At 34.6% G+C, this 19,149-nt stretch overlaps 1 protein-coding gene across 5 annotated transcripts in view; it reads left to right on the forward strand.

Moving 5' to 3' along the window:
- CADPS2 (calcium dependent secretion activator 2) overlaps nucleotides 1–19,149 on the forward strand; it is a 438,625-nt gene that overhangs the window by 174,852 nt on the left and 244,624 nt on the right. For all 5 annotated transcript variants that reach the window (XM_045564928.1, XM_045564925.1, XM_045564927.1 and 2 more), the window contains exon 6: nucleotides 4,859–4,980. In XM_045564928.1, the coding sequence (XP_045420884.1) occupies nucleotides 4,859–4,980 (122 nt within the window). The remainder of the gene's footprint in view (nucleotides 1–4,858; nucleotides 4,981–19,149) is intronic.

Consider the following 19,149-nt stretch of genomic DNA (forward strand, 5'->3'; position numbering starts at 1 on the left):
TAAGCATCATACTCTGGTTTCTCTTCAGATCGTATAAATCTTTCACCTTTTAAAATAAGCATCAAAACCCCCCTAACACTCTGAAATAAAAAATAAATAAATATAAAACACACTTGGGTAGAAATAGGATTTAAACATGTAACTGAATTCTCTAATTTGGGAACTCCTTTCAGGCTTTTGGTTAACCTTGTTTTTAATCTACTTAACCTGTGGGATCATCTTTCTAGAATCCTATCAGTTGTAATGCACATTACTGGGCACTATAGATGATAAGAAGCAGAGAATTCCTCCTCTCCAGGACTTCCTTTCATTATAGGCACAATAAATATTAGAAAGAACAAGAACATATGTCGTGCATTTACAGTTGTGTTCCCTAAAACTTCAGAGTTTCATCTCTTTTGTTCAAATTACTGGAAACTAAAGACTGATACTCTTAGTACAGCTACCTGTTGATGTTTTTCCTTATATTTCTTCATTGCTAATCTATGCATATGGGCTAATCTAGGTATTTATCTATGGGTTTATATACCACAACACACATATATATACAAACATCTTTAGTTCCTTGGAAGAAAGAGCATATGTGAAACATAAGATAAAGGATCATATCATAATAATTTGTGTCAAGTCACCATTTGGTTTAAATGGCAGCTCCCCCACACCAATAAATTTTGTTCTATAAGTAAATAATAACAATATGAAACTTTCTAGCTCTCTGAAAAATTATATTGAAGCTTATAGCTCCTTCCTTATATTGTTATATTCTCTCTTTGTTGGTTCCCAGTGCTGCTGTTCGCATCTTCTGATTGATAAAGAAAAGCATATACAGTCTTATGAGGAACAGTTCTAAGTTTGTTTGTTGATATTTGACTTCCTTAGTTTATGGCAGAAAAAGAAAATGTCTACTTCTGTTTTTTTTTCCTTCATTTATTCAACTCTACGATAAGTTCAAGCTTGAGGATAAGACAACTGCCTCTCACTTTCTTATCTTCAGGCTAATGATTTCTTTGTAGGTTAATAGATTAAACTTAGTGTGAGAGTAGAAATATGCCGCTTTCTTTTGACTCAAGCTGGGTTTATCTAATGACTTTGCCAAATAGTTTTGCTACTGGGTTTCTTCTCAATCTCTTCTGCCTCATAACATAAGGATGTTTAATTTGAAAACTACATAGTATGTTACATGTGGAATTTTCTCATCATTCCTGCCTCAAATCACTTGCTGACTGAAATAGAAAGTGCCAACTCTTTTTTTTAAGGCTTTGTATAAAAGAAAATCAAACATTTAATTACTTTTTCTAACAAGAGTTTGGCATTTTAATTCATTGATGGAAAAAATAGTTTGTAGAGCAAATAATTTTTATGATGTACAAATCTACCGTTATCTTTGTATTTAAACATGCAGAAGTGAAAACAGTTCAGAACAATTTCTTTGTCTATTGTTCAAAAATCTTAATTGTTAATAACTTCTTATGAATTCTATTTTGTCTTTTGAAAACAAAGTTGGGTGACGAGTCAATGTTTAAGTGAATCTATGAATTGTTATTCTGTGCTTTATTGCCAGTGTGTTAAAGAGGGCTGTTGAGTTGGCAATATAATGTTGTTAGGAGGAGAATATATGCTAAAACTTCATTTTGCATGGTCAGAGAAGCTTGCGTATTTATAAAATTGTTTTGACATCCTCTGTTGTTATGTCAGTGTAAGGCAGACATTTTCCTACCACAGAATAATACAAATCTGTTCTCAGGTGACCACAGTGTTTTAAGTAGGAGTTATGTGTCCAGCAAAAAAAAAAAAAAATGAAATCATGTTAAGTGATGATTGTCCAGTGTGTGTTTATAGGACACGAGAAAATAGATGAGGTACTTCCTAGCCACAAGGCCTATGACATCAGCCACGCTAAGCTGAGTAATTATCCCTAGCCCATTAAACAAGCCTTGCTCCTCAGACTCCAGATTTCAGCCCAAGAAAACTCTGAAAGGCAAGCAGTTAATCCAATTTAAAGCTCTCATATTTCATTAGTCAGGCTTAGAATTGGTCCAGTGGAGGGGTCTTTTCTAGGAACTGTATACTGAGTCTAAGGAATAAAGTACAGATTTGAAAAACTCTGCTCAAATTTCACCTTCTCTTTAAGATTATGCATACATCTTCCTTCTCCCACTACACCCTATTCCCTTACCAAGCTCAATTTTTGCCACAGCACTTATCACCTAACATATAATCCAGTTGTTTATTATGTTTATTATTAGTTATCTGGCTTTCTCTGTGCAAGCTGCAAGAAGGTTTCATTTTTTTTTTTTTTCTCTTTTCTAGTTTACTGAGGTATCAAAAGTGCCTAAACAGTGCCTGGCACACAGTTGACTCAATAAATATTTGTTGAATTAAGGAGTTTTATGATATCAAAAAGCAGCAGTTAGCCATATAGGATTACTTTTAGGTATACTTATTTATGAGGGCTTCAAAAAGAAGATGAAAGCAAGAGATGTAAGTTAACCCAGAAAACACTAAGCCATTCAATGATGTGTTAAAATTCATTTTCAAGTAAAACTAGAAAAACAAATGTTAATCTATGAAGTGAAAGGTCTGTGTTGTATGGGGAATGGTGTCAGTGGCATGAATATAGTTGACTTTTCACACTGAGTTTTTTCACTAGTATTAGGCTGGTAGACTTCCTGACTTTGCCTGTATCTGGTGATACACGAGTCCTGATTTCACCGTACTGTGTAGCTTCATTTTCTCACAGGCTATACGTGCTTAAGTGTCACATAACTCTGTGGTCAATGTATTACTCAGAAGCATCAGATCATGTTATCTAGTTTTGTATTTTGTGCATGCTTCCTTTTTTTTTTTTTTTTTTTTTTTGCTTCCGGGACAACTTTGTCTATTTTATCCTTGTGACATCAACCACAGAAATACAGGGGAAAGAGAAGATGAAACATAGGTGAATTTTAGTTTTTGTAGGTCCATTATCAAGTTTTGCTGGGAATTGAAACACTTACTTAAAATTAGGTTATTTTATGACCCATGGAACTCTTGGCTGTCTTTATTACTAATGATTGAGACTAGCTATGTTTTATTTTCCTTTTGGAAATCAGATCCGTAGAATTGGGGCTTTGTTTTATTTATATGTACACATTCATCACAGAAATTATATCTTTTGAAAGTACCAATTCTGCAGGATAAAACATTCCTGACATGGTTGGGAGTATTGTTTTGAAAAGCAGAATGCTGTTTCACAAGTTGTATGTTTTAGGAGGTCCTGTTTACAGTAGCTTGTAGTAGAGGCGACAAAAATGATGTCAAGCAGATGCTTCCTTTCTTTTCTTTTGCACTCTGGATGTTTAAACACACTGCAGAAAGAGATGTGATATAAACAATGATATTCTGGATATGAACCGATGCTGTTAAGATTTCTAAACTTGTGATACAAAATTCTGTTGTTTCATAACTTCTGAGTGACCATCAGAAATTTCTATTATTGAGCTAAGTTGTTAGAGTCATGGTGGTGAGTCCAAATGTAGTTGGCTTTCAATTAATTGATATGGTTAAGACCTTATTTTTATTCATACGTTGGTATGCATTTTAGTGTAACAAAATGACAAAAGCCCTTGTTGAGGAAGGAAAGTTGCTCTGAGTTTGACCTTTTATCACTAAATGAATGATGTTTCCCATATTTTTTATGAAAATAAACAAAACAGAAACCAAATACAAGTTTTTATTTATAAATATAACCATTCTCTTCTAACAGCTGAATAGAATAATAGTTCTTTTAGAATGGTTTATTTCTTTGAGACCTTTTGGATCAAGATTCATATCACAATTCTGTGAAAAATATAGTGACTCTAATAAGGTATTAAATAATCAATAAATGATAAAGATGATGTTTATGGTAGATATTTTGGTAGCTACATAGCATGAATGATATTCTTGTTTGTACAAATACAAAGATCAATGAAGAAATTACATCTATAAAAATGCATTTGAATCTATTTTATAAATTAAATGAATTTAGAAAAGTTGATATAAGTTTTGGTTGAAAAAACTATGGTAAATAACTTTCATATTTTATATGTACATCCAATGAGAATGTTAAGTTACAGTATTTTAAGACTGACAGCTTTTTTAAAAAACATAAAGAGGATACTTGAAAAAAAATATCTATTTTCCCTTCTCCCAGGAGTTATAGATACATAAAGCAATATCAGTTTTTTTTTTACCCTTTTCCAGTGTACATTAAATTAGTACATAGTTTCAATGGTTAAATTTTTTTTCTTATCAAGTTAGTATAATATGTTCAGTGGCAAATTATAGTTCCCATATTATTTTGTTAGTAAGACATACAGTGACCATAAAGAAAATTTTTCTGTAAATAGTAATAGTCATCTAAAATAAGTGAACATAGAAAATTTCAGGTATCACATATTGGTACCAATGAATTGGTATGATGGTGACAATGTCTACCAGTAATAAATGCTGTATTACTTTATACAGAAACTGTTATCATCTTCACTCAATTTTCACTTATGATTCTGCTTTACTTTATGCAGACTTGTCTTAATTTGTTAAGGATCTGAATTTAATTTACTTGGGCTTTTATTTATTCCTTTAACCTTGCTTTTATTTAATAGCTGGCAGGAGATATTTTTTCAGATACTAGGCTTCTTCAAAATGTTATTTACCATACTTTCTATGACAAGAGATGGATTATTAAAAAGATAAAATGCCAGTGATGTTAACAGATAACAAAACTGTTTTTTCCAATTTTTTATTAGTCTTCCTCATTACAGTTCATGCCTCTATTTCTGTTTATTGCTAAATGCTATCAACTTGACTTATTATTTTAAAATCATTTTATCTCTAGATTGTCATAATGGAAGTTCAAGGTTTGAAGTCAGTCGCTCCCAATCGAATTGTTTACTGTACAATGGAAGTGGAAGGAGGAGAAAAACTGCAAACAGACCAGGCTGAAGCCTCAAGGCCACAGTAAGCCTAGTTAAAAAAACAAACAAACAAAAAACATTTTTTTTATTCTCCCAAAGAAACATGCTTTATTTATTTTTGGTATTGTATGGTATTACACTCTGAAACTGCTATCTCCCTAGCTTTGTCTCAGTTGTGTTAGAATCAGTGCGCACCTTTCTGGATAATGATGTTATAATTAGAACTGTGATAGAATCCCTGTGTAGTACAAACAGAAAATCCAACATGCAAACGTGAAGCTGAATATTAGACAGTAAAATGTGTGTAAGTCATTTATAAGGAAAGCATGTTTTATCATCATGTATTATTTAAAAGGTAACACATGATTCTATTTCAGTTATTAGAGATCCTGGCTAAGCAGTGGTTATGCAGTTAGGAGATAAAAGATGAACAAGAAACTTTAATTTTCTTTAGGACAGAGGTGCACAGTGTATTATGGAGTTGAGAAAAGAAGCAAGTCAAACCTTCTCACCCTGTCTCACAAAGCCTTACAGTTCTGCCTCTGACTAATTTCTCATTACCTGACCAGTTTCTCATTACTTCTGGAACCTCGCCTTCTCCCTCTCTTCACCTGGTCTACAGGTATTCATCCACCCTGGTCTTCAACTGGTTCCTCAAATACATATCAAGCTATTCTCATTGTTGAACTTGCTTTCCTCTCTGCCTGTAGTCGTCTTCCTTATATCTGTATACCTCATTTCGTGGCATTGAGAGAATCTGAATTTAAACATCAGTTCCTGAAAAGAATACTTCCCTTTAGATAACCCAGTGGAAAACATATTTTTCTGGTTCATAACTTTTTAATTTTTGGACTGATGTGTTTCTCACCTGTTTATTTTGTACTAGGTCTCCTCTTGAGAAAAAGGTAAAAAATCTTATCCTAGAGTCTTACATCCTAGTACCTAGTAGGTATTCAGTTAGAATTTATTAATTCAGTTGATTGAACTTATTTTTGTGACTTAGTCACTGTTAATATTTGAGTGTAATATATTAGCATATTCACAGAATTGTGCAACTATCACCACCATCAATTTTACATCATATTCATCACTTCAGAAAGAAACTCTGTACCCTTTAGCTGTCAACCCCTAATCACTCCAGCCCTAAGCAGCCACTAATTTACTTTCTGTCTCTATAGACTTGTCTCTTCTGGCTGTTTCATATAAGTGGAATTGTATACAGTCACACATTACTTAACAACAGGGAGACAATTTGAGAAGTGTGTTGGGTGATTTCGTCGAACATCATGGTTTATACTTACACAAACCTAGGTGGTGTATTTATTTTTGTTTTTATATATATTTTTCATATGGAAAGCTAAATGTTCCATTACTATCAGTCATTTCCCCTACTTGATCTGCAATGTCAACATCAAATGCCATATATCAGGTTTTTATATATATTCCATTATAATTTTATGGGACCACTGATGTATACGTAGTCTGTTGTTGACCAAAGTGTCATCATGCAGTGCGTGACTGTATTATGTGCTCTTCTGTGACTGGCTGCTTTCACTTAGCATGTTTTCAAGCTTCATCCATCTTGTAGCATGTATCAGGACTTTATTTATATAACTGAATAATATTTCATTGTATGTGTATACCCCCTCCACACACACACACACCGTTTATCCCTTCACCTGGGTTAATGGAAACTTAGATTGTTTCCACATTTTGGCTATTGTGAAAAATGCTACAATGAACATTGGTATACAAGTATCTGTTTGAGTCCTGGTTTTTAATTATTTGGTGTATATACCTGGGAGTGGAATTGCTGGAACATATGGTAATTATAAGTTTAGCTTTTTGAAGAACCTCCAAACTGCTTTGCACTGCTGGTGCTGCACCATTTGCATTCCCACCAGCAGTGTATGAGGGTTCTAGTTTCTCCACATTTTCACCAATCCTTGTTATTTTTCGTTGTGCACATATGTGTATGTTTTATAGTCTTCTTAGTAGGTATGAAGTGGTATCTAATTGTGATATTGATTTGCATTTCACTTATGACTAAAGAAGTTGAGCATCTTAACGCTTTATTAGCCATTTGTATGTCTTCTTGAGAGAAATGTCTGTTCAAGTCCTTTGCCCATTTTTTAATTGAGCTATTTGCTTTGTGGTTGTTAAGCTGTAAAAGTTCATATATTTTGGATTCTAGATCCTTAAGTATATGATTTGCAAGTATTTTCTCTCATTCTGTGGAGTTTTTCACTTTCTTGATTTGTCTTTTGAAACACAAAATTTTGATGAAGTCCAATTTATTTTTTCTTTGTTGCTTATGCTTTTGGTGTCTTGGACGCCTCTCTTATTTTTCCATTCTCTATTTCATTAATTTTCACTCCACATTATTTACTTCCTTCTTTTCCTTTAGGTTTAGTTTGCTTTTCTCTTGATAGTGTGTTAAGGAGAAAAGTTAGGCTTTTGATTTGAGATCCTTCTTCTTTCTTAATATAAACAAGTAGAGCTATAAATTTCACTCTAAACACTGCTTTAGTTGCATCTATAAGTATTTTATTTTCATCCATCAAGGTGCCTTTCATCAGCAAAATATGTTATTTGTATAGTAAATAGAGTCAATCGAAGAAGCTTCTTCACTGCAGGAAATACAACCCCAAGACCCCCAGTGCTACCCCAGTGGATGCGGGAATTGAGAGAATTGAGATCTTGTCACTCCTGAAACCTCTTGGAAGCACACCAGTTTACCGCCACTCACTTTTTGGGGAGCTCTTTTATGGCACTTAGATTGGTTTATTTAATCTACCTTACTAGTCCATGAGATCTTGAGGGAGTACAACTGCTCTGAGAATCTCAATGTCATGGTTTTTTTTTTTTTTTGGTATCTTTCTTGTTTTATTTAGGCATAATATATATGCCATAAAAACCATCCATTGCAAGTTAGATGATTTTTAGTAAATTTATGCACTTGTGCAGCTATCATCACAATTCAGTTTTAAAACATATCACTTCAAAAAGTTCTGTCATGGCCATTTGCAGTCTATTCCTGTTCCCACTCCCAGTTCCAGGAAACTACTCATCTGTTTTCAAGCTCTATATTTTACTTTTCCTGGATAGTTTATATAAATGGAACCATGCAATATGTAATCTTTGTATCTGGCTTTTTTCACTTAGCGTAATCTCTACAAAATCTTTAATTGATACCTGAATATTTGGTCGATGAAATGAATTAACTTTTATCTGAATAGTAATGTTATTTTAGCACTTTTTTCACAAATAGTAAGAGTTTACATAGGGTGTTGCTCATTTAATTTCTAACCTTGTTCTCAAAAGAGATTCTGATAATAGGGAACATCTAAGTGAACAATTTAAATGAATTAAAATACTTAGAAATCACACAGAAAATATTACAGTAAGCCTCAGTACTCTTTTTTATTACTCTCTACAAGGAAATTTGACTAAAATAGCCTTTCTCTGTTTCCCCGTGGACACTGAGTTAACTTGTAAAATGAATTAAAAGATTTGTATTTATCATCTTGTCCCCAGGGCAGATTATGTTCAAAATGTATCTCACTAATGCTGACCAACTGCAGCTTTTCAGCAGTGTCATTACTTTCATCCTGAACTCATCTTGCACAACAGGAAAGAGACTCATCTTCTCCATCATCATAGTGAATTATGCCTCAGACACGTTTTCTAAATTTTACTGCTTCAGTAGTTTGTGCTTTGTTGGAGAGGAGTTCATCCTTCTGTCTGATACTAATTAAAGTGCCTTATTTAGTCCATATTTTCAATAAACTTAATCAAGATTTCTAGCCATTGCCTGTTTCATTCCTGTAGTTCAGATTTCCTGCTAGCAATTAGGTGGAAACAGCATGTGAGATCGGTATATAACTTAGAATATAGGACCTGGGGTCTAATGAAAGCGGTGTTAATAGACAAGTATGATTAATAAAGAGTGGCAGTGAGGCACGCTAATTTGTGAAAGTTTTGTTTTTAATTTTCATTTTTTAATATAAGGCAGGGAATGTGGATAAAAGATATTTTTCAATTATGGAGAAATCACTATTATTTATAGATTTTTAACTCATTGTTTCATAGTCAACCAGAAAAGGTTTTGTTCTCTATGAATGAGGTACAGAAGAATTGTTGCCATCCTTTTAGAGCATGTGATCATATCCATACATTTCACTTATTGCAGTTTTAGCCCATACCTTTAATGGTACCACCAAAAAGGAAATAGCAGGATAGTAAGAGGTATGACCAGCTGTGTGTGAGGGGGAACAATTTGTTGTGGTCATGCAATATTCATAAATTTCCTGATAGGTACTGATCTTTTATTCCCTACAAGTAGTGAGCATCCTTTGAGTCCCTAAACAAACATGGGAGCTGATAATAGGAGGATCAAGATAGATCCTGCTACCGGGGAAACAAAAGCAAGGAAAGTGGTTGTTAAATGCAAATAGGAAAGGACATATAGCTTGAGATCTAACCTCTCATAAATTTTTAAGTGCATAATACAGTGCTATAATAAAACAAAAGTGTCCTGATAATCAGAATAGTGAATATTGGTTACATTTGTTAAAAAAAAAAAACTAGGAAACAACTGTGTTTTGGCCTCACCTTCTGGTGCTATTTTATTAAAAGCATTTGTAGATTAATGGGTCTCTGCTACCCATACCCCTGAAAGTAATAAAATAAAAAGGCAAAAAGCAATAAGAAAACTGATGAGTTGTGTGTAATTAGATAAATATATTTATGGACATTATGATAGAACATTCTTCTATTTCATGAAAATGATGGGAAATAGAGTCTCCAGTACCTGTTTCTGGAAACTTTAAATTCTTTTTTTTTTTTTTTTTTTTTTTTTGAGACAGAGTGTCACTTTGTTGCCCGGGCTAGAGTGAGTGCTGTGGCATCAGCCTAGCTCACAGCAACCTCAAACTCCTGGGCTTAAGCGATCCTACTGCCTCAGCCTCCCTAGTAGCTGGGACTACAGGCATGAGCCACCATGCCCGGCTAATTTTTTTGTATATATTTTTTAGTTGGCCAGATAATTTCTTTCTATTTTTAGTAGAGACGGGGTCTCACTCTTGCTCAGGCTGGTCTCGAACTCCTGACCTCGAGCGATCCACCCGCCTCGGCCTCCCAGAGCTAGGATTACAGGCGTGAGCCACTGCGCCCGGCCTGGAAACTTTAAATTCTTAACCAGAATTGTAATAATCTGTCAAACTATTGAAAGAATATTACAGCTACAAATGGAAAGCTTATCAGAATGACAAGGTACTGTGACAGTGTTTAAGAGAGATTAAATACAGACCGCGTATAAATCAAGAGAAGCTAACTGTGCTTTTAAAAAGCATATTAGTTTTCATTTTAATTTAGAAATATCAGAATTATTTTTGAAGTATAATTCATTAATCAGCTATTCTTACAGACTAGAGATAAAATATGCTACATTTTTATATGATCTATAAAAAAGTGTGCCTATTTTTAATGAACCGAAGAGAAAACATCCAAACTGCATAAAAATTTGCCTCTTCTCATTTTCATCTTTAAAATCATGACAGATTGCTTCCTCTTATGTAAATAAATTCACTAGAAGTAACATTTCTAAGACTAATACTGCTGGTGCAGAACAACATGAAACCTAAAGAGACAAGCATTGGCCAAATACAGAAATTACATTCATTGAGAATTTATTTGCAAGTAAAGGAAGCAAATCTGGGGATCCTCATGATTAGAGGTATCTGAATTAATGAGAGAATATGATGGATTTAGATTCTAGATGCTGCCTGAAGAGCATTCATGAGTTGCAGTGAAAAACAGTAAGTTTGGGAGAAAGTTTATATAATTATGCTTATTAGCATTTCTGTGGTAGATTTACAGCTTGTAAATAAGTTCCCCTTATATTTTATAACTTATTTTCAGAGCAACCTTTTGTAGTGGTTAATTTTTATTTCATTTGATTTATGTGACCAATTATTGAATGGGGTGAATTTGGCAGGGCTTAAGTGGTAAGCTCAATTCTTAGAACTATCCTCAGAAACTCTCAGATCTCTCTCTTGTACCCCTGGAAGATATCTTGGCAGATACTATACCTTTTCTGGTTACTTTCAGGTATTAGATAACATGTTCAAGAATTAACATTTTCAGACCAGCTTACATCAAAACTTACACGTTTCAAGACTTTTTCCTTTCCTTCCAGCTCACTCAGAAACCTGTAGTGGGAAAAGGGTATTGCAGTCCATTTTTTTCACTCTTCTTATTTTGCCTGCTCTCTGTTCTTTCTACAACTTTTGGTTAGAGTTGGGCTTGGGAGGAGGTGAAGAAAAGAAGGGAAAAAATGTCTGTGTATGTAGGTGCTCTTTGTAGTTCTGTCTTGGTTAGCAAATGCCTTCTGTCATGGTAACTGTCCACTTAGAACTTTTCTCTAGTTCATGTTAGGAGACCCCCCCCCCCTGCCAGGGACTTCTGACAGTACACCATTTCCTCAAAGAATGATACATCTTGTGGCTGCCCTCTTTCCTCTTCCCCTGAGCTACTGGTTTAGTAATATAGCCTATGTATTCTCCTGCTTTTATTTAATTGCCTTAGCAGATGGCTCAAGTAAGTTGGAAGCTCCTTGAAGACAAGGGCTATACACTTGGTTGCCCACTAGCACCAAGCCACAGTAATGTGGCTCAGTAGTCTAATTAAAGCACTTTCTCTGCTATTTACAGTATAAAACCTAGGATCCCAGTAGGACTCAGGATATGACAACTTGGACCAGTACCTGCTCAGATTAGCAGGAAGTCCAGTCTTTGTTCTCCCATCCTAAGCTCCTATTTTTCTAAAAGTTCCACAGAAAACACATTTACTTGAAAAGACCAGTTCTTTTTCTTGAGTGTACTCACTTTGGACTGGAGTTCCAGTCACTTCCAGGCTCTTGCCACCCTGGCCGGAAAAATGGTTTTCAAACTGTGAGGCTACCTGTGTAAACAAAACAACTTCCCAAGGGATACAAAGGCACAAGTATAGTTTTAATAGGATTGACTTATGAATCCTTTCGGTGTATAAGTACTCTTTCCTAAAGCTCTTCTGTCTGGAAAAGGGCCTGCTGTATGCAAATTACCATTCTCAGCCTCCCTTTCATGCCCCCTTCTCCCATTTTACAAAATAAAGATTCACCTTTAACTCAACTTAAATCTTACAGTACTGGTTCTTGTCCCAGAGTAGAAAAACCTCCAGGGAACCATTCAAAATGAAAATGTATATTACTGTTAGTTTTGAGAAAGTGATTGATTGATGATGTAATAAATGCTTCTGCAAATTACGTGGCTTCTACTTTGCTTTCAGTAAAGTTGATAAAGGATTTATGGAAGTATTCAAATGCTAAATAATTGAAAAAGCGTTTTTTCTTATTAATCACTGTGTGGTTTGGGGACATTTAAATAGGCAGGAATTAAACAAATTGATGGAAATTGCTACAATAATGTTCTGATCTACTTACTTTCTTAAAGTTTACAACAGAAAAACAAAAGAACCTCGATTAAAATTGATGCTGAACTCTGTCTCAGTCTAGAATTAAGTTATGGATACATGAACTGATTGGAAGAAATAGTACTATCCATTTCATTGAGATGCATATCTAATAAACAAATTTACTATTTATATTTATTATTAATGCACGTTTGTGATGTATTTATTTTAGATCACTTAAGTTCTACCAGTAATTCTAATAAGAGCTCAATTCAAGAATTTTTAATACTAGAACCTTATGATCAGAGAAAACAAAAGTTTTGATATTTATATAAATTCAATATAGATAATTATTATAAAATCATTAATGTTCAGGCATTAATATATATTCCCGTAGAATAAAATTCGAAGTCTCTGAGAGGAAAATGGAATCAAAAACATTTAAGGAAAAAGGGAATAATGTAAATTTCTGTTAAAAAGAATTGTGCAGGTGTTTCTCTAAGTGGATGATGGGACCATATTGCTACAATACAGTCATGTCCTGCATAACAGTGTTTCAGTCAACAGCAGACTGTATATATGACAATGGTCCTGTAAGATTATAATGGAGCTGAAAAATGCCCATCTCTTAGTGACCTCATAGCCATCATAATGTCATAGTGTAGTTATCTTTTAATGAACTTGGTGTAGCCTAAGTGTACAGTGCTTATAAATTCTACAGTAGTGTGCGATTAATGTCCTAGGCCTTCATGTTCATTCACCACCTTTGATTAGTGTGATTACTTTTGTATTTCCCTACTCGTGTGTTCATTGTTTAACTTTCTTTAAACCTTTTCTCTTAGCATCCTATTTATAAGTCCTGGGAATTTCTAGGAGGGATACCACACTTAATGAATGATTGAGTGCTCTTAACATCAAAAACATTATTTTATGAAGCAGAATGTGCTTTTGTCTCCTGAGTCCTGCCTGAGATTTTTAGCTTGAGTGTTTGTATTGTCATGTAATATTTATTTTATAAGCACCCCATAATCATTTTTTTAAAGATTTGAGAGTTGGTCTCAATCAAAAGGAGATAGTTTTCAATACGAATAATGCCCTAGTGTTAGTTATGAAGGGAGAACATTCTTTGGTTGTCATATATTCAGTATCAATCTTGGTGTTCTTTCGCAGTTGATGCCATGGAAGATTTATATCTGCTCTGATAAGCTGCAGCCGTCAAAGGCTCTCTAGCACTATGCAGCAGAGCATCCTGCGATTGTTGCCGGTAACTTTGCAGCCCTGTCTTCCATGTTGGCACCACGTTAATATATTACATGCAGAGCACGCAACGGCTACCTGTTCTGCAGATGTGGAATTAAAATGCAGCTGGGGACTCCCACTATGTGGGTCAGCAATAGAAAAAATTATCCTAAATTGAATGCAACCTCGTATTATTGGTATTCTTTCAGTTACTGGGAAATCTGAAAGAGTTCATAGAAATATCTTGGAACTCTTTGCAGGCCATTGGTGGTGACAAGAGAATAGAGTAGGTTGTTTTTCCATAAATCAGAGTGTTCAGATGACCTTGGTGCACTGGAGATGCAGCAGAGTGAAGGACAAAAATACTGTACTATCGCATACCTCTGCAGGTGTGCACACGGTGCTTCCCCTGCCCTGTCTCTGCCCAGGAGCTCTGATTAATTCAAGACCAGTTCAACTTGGGCAAGGTTTTACACTCAGGTTGATCTTTCTTTGCAAGTGAATTTATTTTACATGCTATATACCTCCTATCTCATACATTCAACTGGGGTAATTCCCATTTGAAAAAAAAAATGAATTTTCTTTTTTTTCTTCAACTTGGTCATGATTCTGATCTAGCCATGATATAATTATTTATATATATATGAGTCTGCTACAAATTCTCCTGCTTTAATGGAAACTTTCAGCTCAAATACACTGAGTGACATTTTTTCCTTACTGAGGCACTATTATTAATAAATATCCATAACAATGATTTTCTTCCTCATATTTTCTTTATAAGATTTTTTGTTACTAAGTTATTTAGTAAGAGTAATGGCAAGGTGATTATTTTTAAATTAATAGTTTTTAAAAATCATAATTTCTAAGCCTTGTTTAAAAGGAAGAATATTCACAAGTATCAGATAACTTTTGCAGCATGAGACCCATTGTCTATGATGTTTCTCCTTCCCTTTGAAATTTGAAGAAAATTTTTTTAAGTATAGGAACCTTGTTACCTGGAAGATATAACAGTATTTTTCCTTAAGTTTTATTTTGTTTTTAGAAAAGAATAAGTCTATGTAAATCAGGGCGGTGTTTTTGTTTTTATTTTTTACACTTATGCATTTTCCAAATTAAAACTATAGCCTCTAGGAACATTCCTGCAAAAATATTGGTATAACAGAATTTAAAAAGACATTTTTGAACATGGGAAGACAAATCTATTTTTAATTTATTTTGCTCTCACAAAGAACTTCAATGACTTAAGACTCCCAAAGAAATCACAATGGTGGTAAAATGTGGCAAAAGAAATAAAAGGGAAGAATTAGTCAATTTTTAGACAAGTAACATTTTTGTGTTCCTGGCTCAGATTTCCTTATTACATAAAATGCAAGATGGATTTGTTTGGCAAAGATTTGAAGTCTTCTGGCTTATAAAATAGCAAAATTTTACCTGGAGCAAATATGTGAAATTCTTACTGTGTTCTAATGTTTAATTTTCCTCTTTTTGCCATAATATAGCTTTGCTGGCAGATGGCAGCATTTGGATCATATTGAATTTGGCAAATTCTCATAAGAATCTTCAAAAATTTTAATATTTGCATGTGAAAAAAATCACAAATTTTATATAGCTCTGCCAAAATGGTAGAGGGGAAGTCTTCTACATTTTTCTTATAGTGATGCCCTGATTACTTCACTTTCAAGTAGGGTAGATGTCTAGGGAAAAAAAGTGAAACCATATTTATTCACTATGAATGTAATTCTGATGATGTAGAAACTTAACCTATCATCATCCACATTTAAAACTGTGTTTCTTAAATAGTGTATTGTTTTTATTAAAATCAGTAGCTAAAGGTCAACATCTACATCATTATTAAACAGCTTTACCTGTAGATTACCTCTGAAAACTCAAAATGCTCCCATCCAATTTTTTGTTTTACATGTGAGCACTGTTTCAGGTCGTCTCATTCTCACACTCTCTCTCTGCAAATACCAGAGTCTGGGTAAAAGCTACTGAACCAACTTCTGGGAGGGAGACTCATTAGTTCTTTTAGTAAATGAAAGCTTTGGTAAATAGGACCAAAACAGACATGAGTTATTCTGCGTTCAGCTCTTAACAACTCATGTAATAGCAAGATTTAGTTGGACTTTACTGTTTGAGTTCCTTGCTAAGCACATACCCTACTGATAGTGGGACTAGAATAATGAATAACTTATAGAATAAGGGTCCTTATTTCTGCTGCTGCAAACTCATTAAAATTGCACAAGTAACAGTATCTCTGGAAACCTCAGAGCAAGTTTGTGGACTTAGTGTGATTAGTCACTTTTCTGATGAGACTTACAGATGGACTTATTTCCCCCATAATCAGACAGCTTGGTGATTACATTAAAATTTCATCATTAATATTTTCTTGTGCACATCCGTTAATGTTTCATGGCTCGTTTTTTTCAGAGAAGGTCCCCAACCTAGCCAGTGACCTTTGCTGTTTTCCCCACAGTAGGTGGGATCTTTAGAAAGAGAAAGCTTGTTTACACCAAGCTGAGCTTGGCTTTGTTGCTTTGACTCCGTGCGGCTGCTCTTTCTGTTCACAAAGAGGCTAGTTCCTTTACTTTGCTTCTGCATATGTTGTTTTGCTTTGTTTTCTCTCCATCATGTGGCTTTTGGTGGCCTAGATGAAAAGTGTCCATCCATTTTGTAATCATCCTTTCCTTAAAGCCTATCTACAGATGGAACAATCAAAAGCAGATTCTTATAAATTGATCAAAGTGGTACAGTTTTATAGCACCCCTTGTGTAAATGAACATATATTACAAGGAAGATAATTAATCTGATCTAGGAATATTTATCCATATGGTATGGATGAGCAAGAATTTCACAGTAAAATATAATCACTCTCTTTAATTAGATAGGAGACAGTTATAGTCTGTGTTACTTTAATATGTAAGTATTATATGATGTTATATTGTATGTAGTACTGTCCATCTGAAAGAATCCTTTACGAAGGGGTCTATACCTATAAAAGAATATGAAGAAATAGCTTTCAAGTTCAGAAAAGAGAGCTGTTACTAAAAGAAACTCTGCAATCAACAGAACCCACTTTTTAGTTAGCCAGATTAACACTGGACGGCACATCTTTCTTCTGTGTGGATATCTTACAGATCCTTGAAATTCAGCACATTCAAAATGGAAACACTTATTTTTCACCTTTAACCCACTCCTCCTTTTCTGTTTATCATCTCAGTGTGTGGTATTTCTACCTACAGAGGTGCTAGAAAAGTGGGCATTTATTGTTTCTTCCTATTTCTGACCCCGATATCTAAATCCTGCTGATGTTGTCTCCTTAGTGCCCGACAAACCTGTCTCCCGTAGTTCACCATCGTCACCAGTGCCTTGGTTTGGGCTCTTGATAGCTGTATTTCAGGAGCCTCTATTTGGTCTGACTTCCACTTAGCTCTGTACCTCTTGCGTCTCTCCAGCTTAGATTCTGTGCCCTATGATGTTTCTAAGCAGGAGCGCTGTTGCATTTCTGTGGGAGTTGTTTTTGTCAGTGGAACTGTCCCCTGCATCTTGGGTTATTTAGCTTCCCTGAATTCTGTCTACACATATTTTAAAATACCCCCCTAGGAGCAGATACCATCCCTGGGAAGAACACTGTCTTCTACATGGCCTGCCTGCCTTTCATTCTGCACCTAAATACCTACCCCTTGCTTTTTCTTGAAGGCTCCATTTAGGGTGCTCTTCTCTGTAGGTCTTTCCCTGAGCAACTATTCCCCTCCTCCCCCAGACAGCTTTCATGACACCTTGTGTGTCCTCAGTCCCCAGAAATCTCACTGTATGTTCTAGTGGTCCCCATGTGCTGCCCCTCAAGAATGGCAAGCTCCCTTAAGACAGAGGTTGGGTCTTATTCAGCATCATATCCCCAATACTATGGCTCAGTGACTAACCCTATTTGATGAAGCATTTGACCCCCAGTAACTGACAACGGTATTATCTTGAGTCTATCAATGGAGTATCAGTAGGAGTAATTCATCTATAGGGAAGATACTGATTTACCAAGTTATTAATAAATATGCACATAAAACTATGCACTCACTAGTCTTCTGGTATTCATGCATGAGAAAGTTAAACATGAGTCTGAATGGACTTAATAGCAGCTGGGAGCCAGTTGTCACCCTAATCTCCGCCTACTACACATTAAATACAGTCTGCTAAGTGACATTGTACAAATCACTTTCTGTGACTGAATCTTCCTCCACAAATTGCAAATAATATAACATTAGCATCCCATCTTACACATCCAGAACATTTTTGCAGCTACAAAAACACTATATGTTATTAAAATCTCCTTTATGAGCCACATGGAATTTTTTGGAGAAATAGTCCTTAAATGTAAGCTGGAATTTTAATGTTCCAAAACCTATTATAATATTCTAATTTAAAAAGCATGGGGGTATTTTTCAAAAAGACATCTTTGTAGTGCAAAGGTAGAATATTTTTGTTTAACCAAACACACAACTGTGCTTGTTTTTGCTTAAAAATTTTCCGCCCGCAGTGCTTAATGCTGACTTTTGCATGTGTACATAAAGCCTAACAAAGCCATAGCTAGAAATATATTCATATAGGTAATCTAAGAAAAAGGCAATTATAGTTTCAAAATAATTAAATATCTAACCAGGCAACTACATTCCATCTGTTTTGTAAACACATATGGTTTATATGGTCAAAGGACCCAGATAATGTTTTATTAGAATAGTGTTTCGTCTTCATGTTACTCCCTTTTCAAACAAATGGAAAAATATGCCAAGTCCTCCTTTGCCACAAGTTCTGTGTGCTTTCGTTGAAAAACAGGCTGGAGAGATTTTTACCTACGTAAATTAGAATACAAATCCACAGTTACGTTTTTAATTTTTCCAAAGTTATGAACATATCAGACATACTATTTGATGATTAACCTAATGTTTGTCACGTATTAAAACTGTTCTTTAACTTCTAAGGAGCATTTAGTTTTAGGACATGTGCCAAATGGACTTTGCCTCAGTATTTTGTTGTTTATTTCAGAGAAGAATTTTTGATGACTAAAAAAATTGTCAGAGATTCATCTCAGAGACAAAAAGGTTTTGCAATTTGTACAAATGGGCTTTGCTTCAGTATTTCATTTTTTATTTTAGGGAAGAATTTTTAGCAAATAAAAAAACTATCAGTTTTATCTCAGAGACAAAATTATGGTTGATACTTAGTTATGTAGCATTTAATTGTCAAGTATTCTCTAATAATTCTCTTCTCAAGCAGGGTATAGACACAGTGATGACCTATCTCCCCCCAAAGGCCCCACCTGCTAATACCACCCCTTTGAGGGTTAGGATTTCAACGTATGAATTTTAGGGAGGCAGATACATTCAGACCATAGCAGCTGTGCTAAGGTGGATTAAGAACATCATTTATTTTGTAAGCCTTTTAATTTGTCAGAAATGATGAAAAGTATTTTACTCACTGATTTATTTTTCTGAATAATTATATGAGGCAGGACTTATTAGTGTTCCTG

The sequence above is a fragment of the Lemur catta genome, chromosome 11 (genome assembly GCF_020740605.2).
Source record: "Lemur catta isolate mLemCat1 chromosome 11, mLemCat1.pri, whole genome shotgun sequence".
NCBI lineage: Eukaryota > Metazoa > Chordata > Mammalia > Primates > Lemuridae > Lemur > Lemur catta.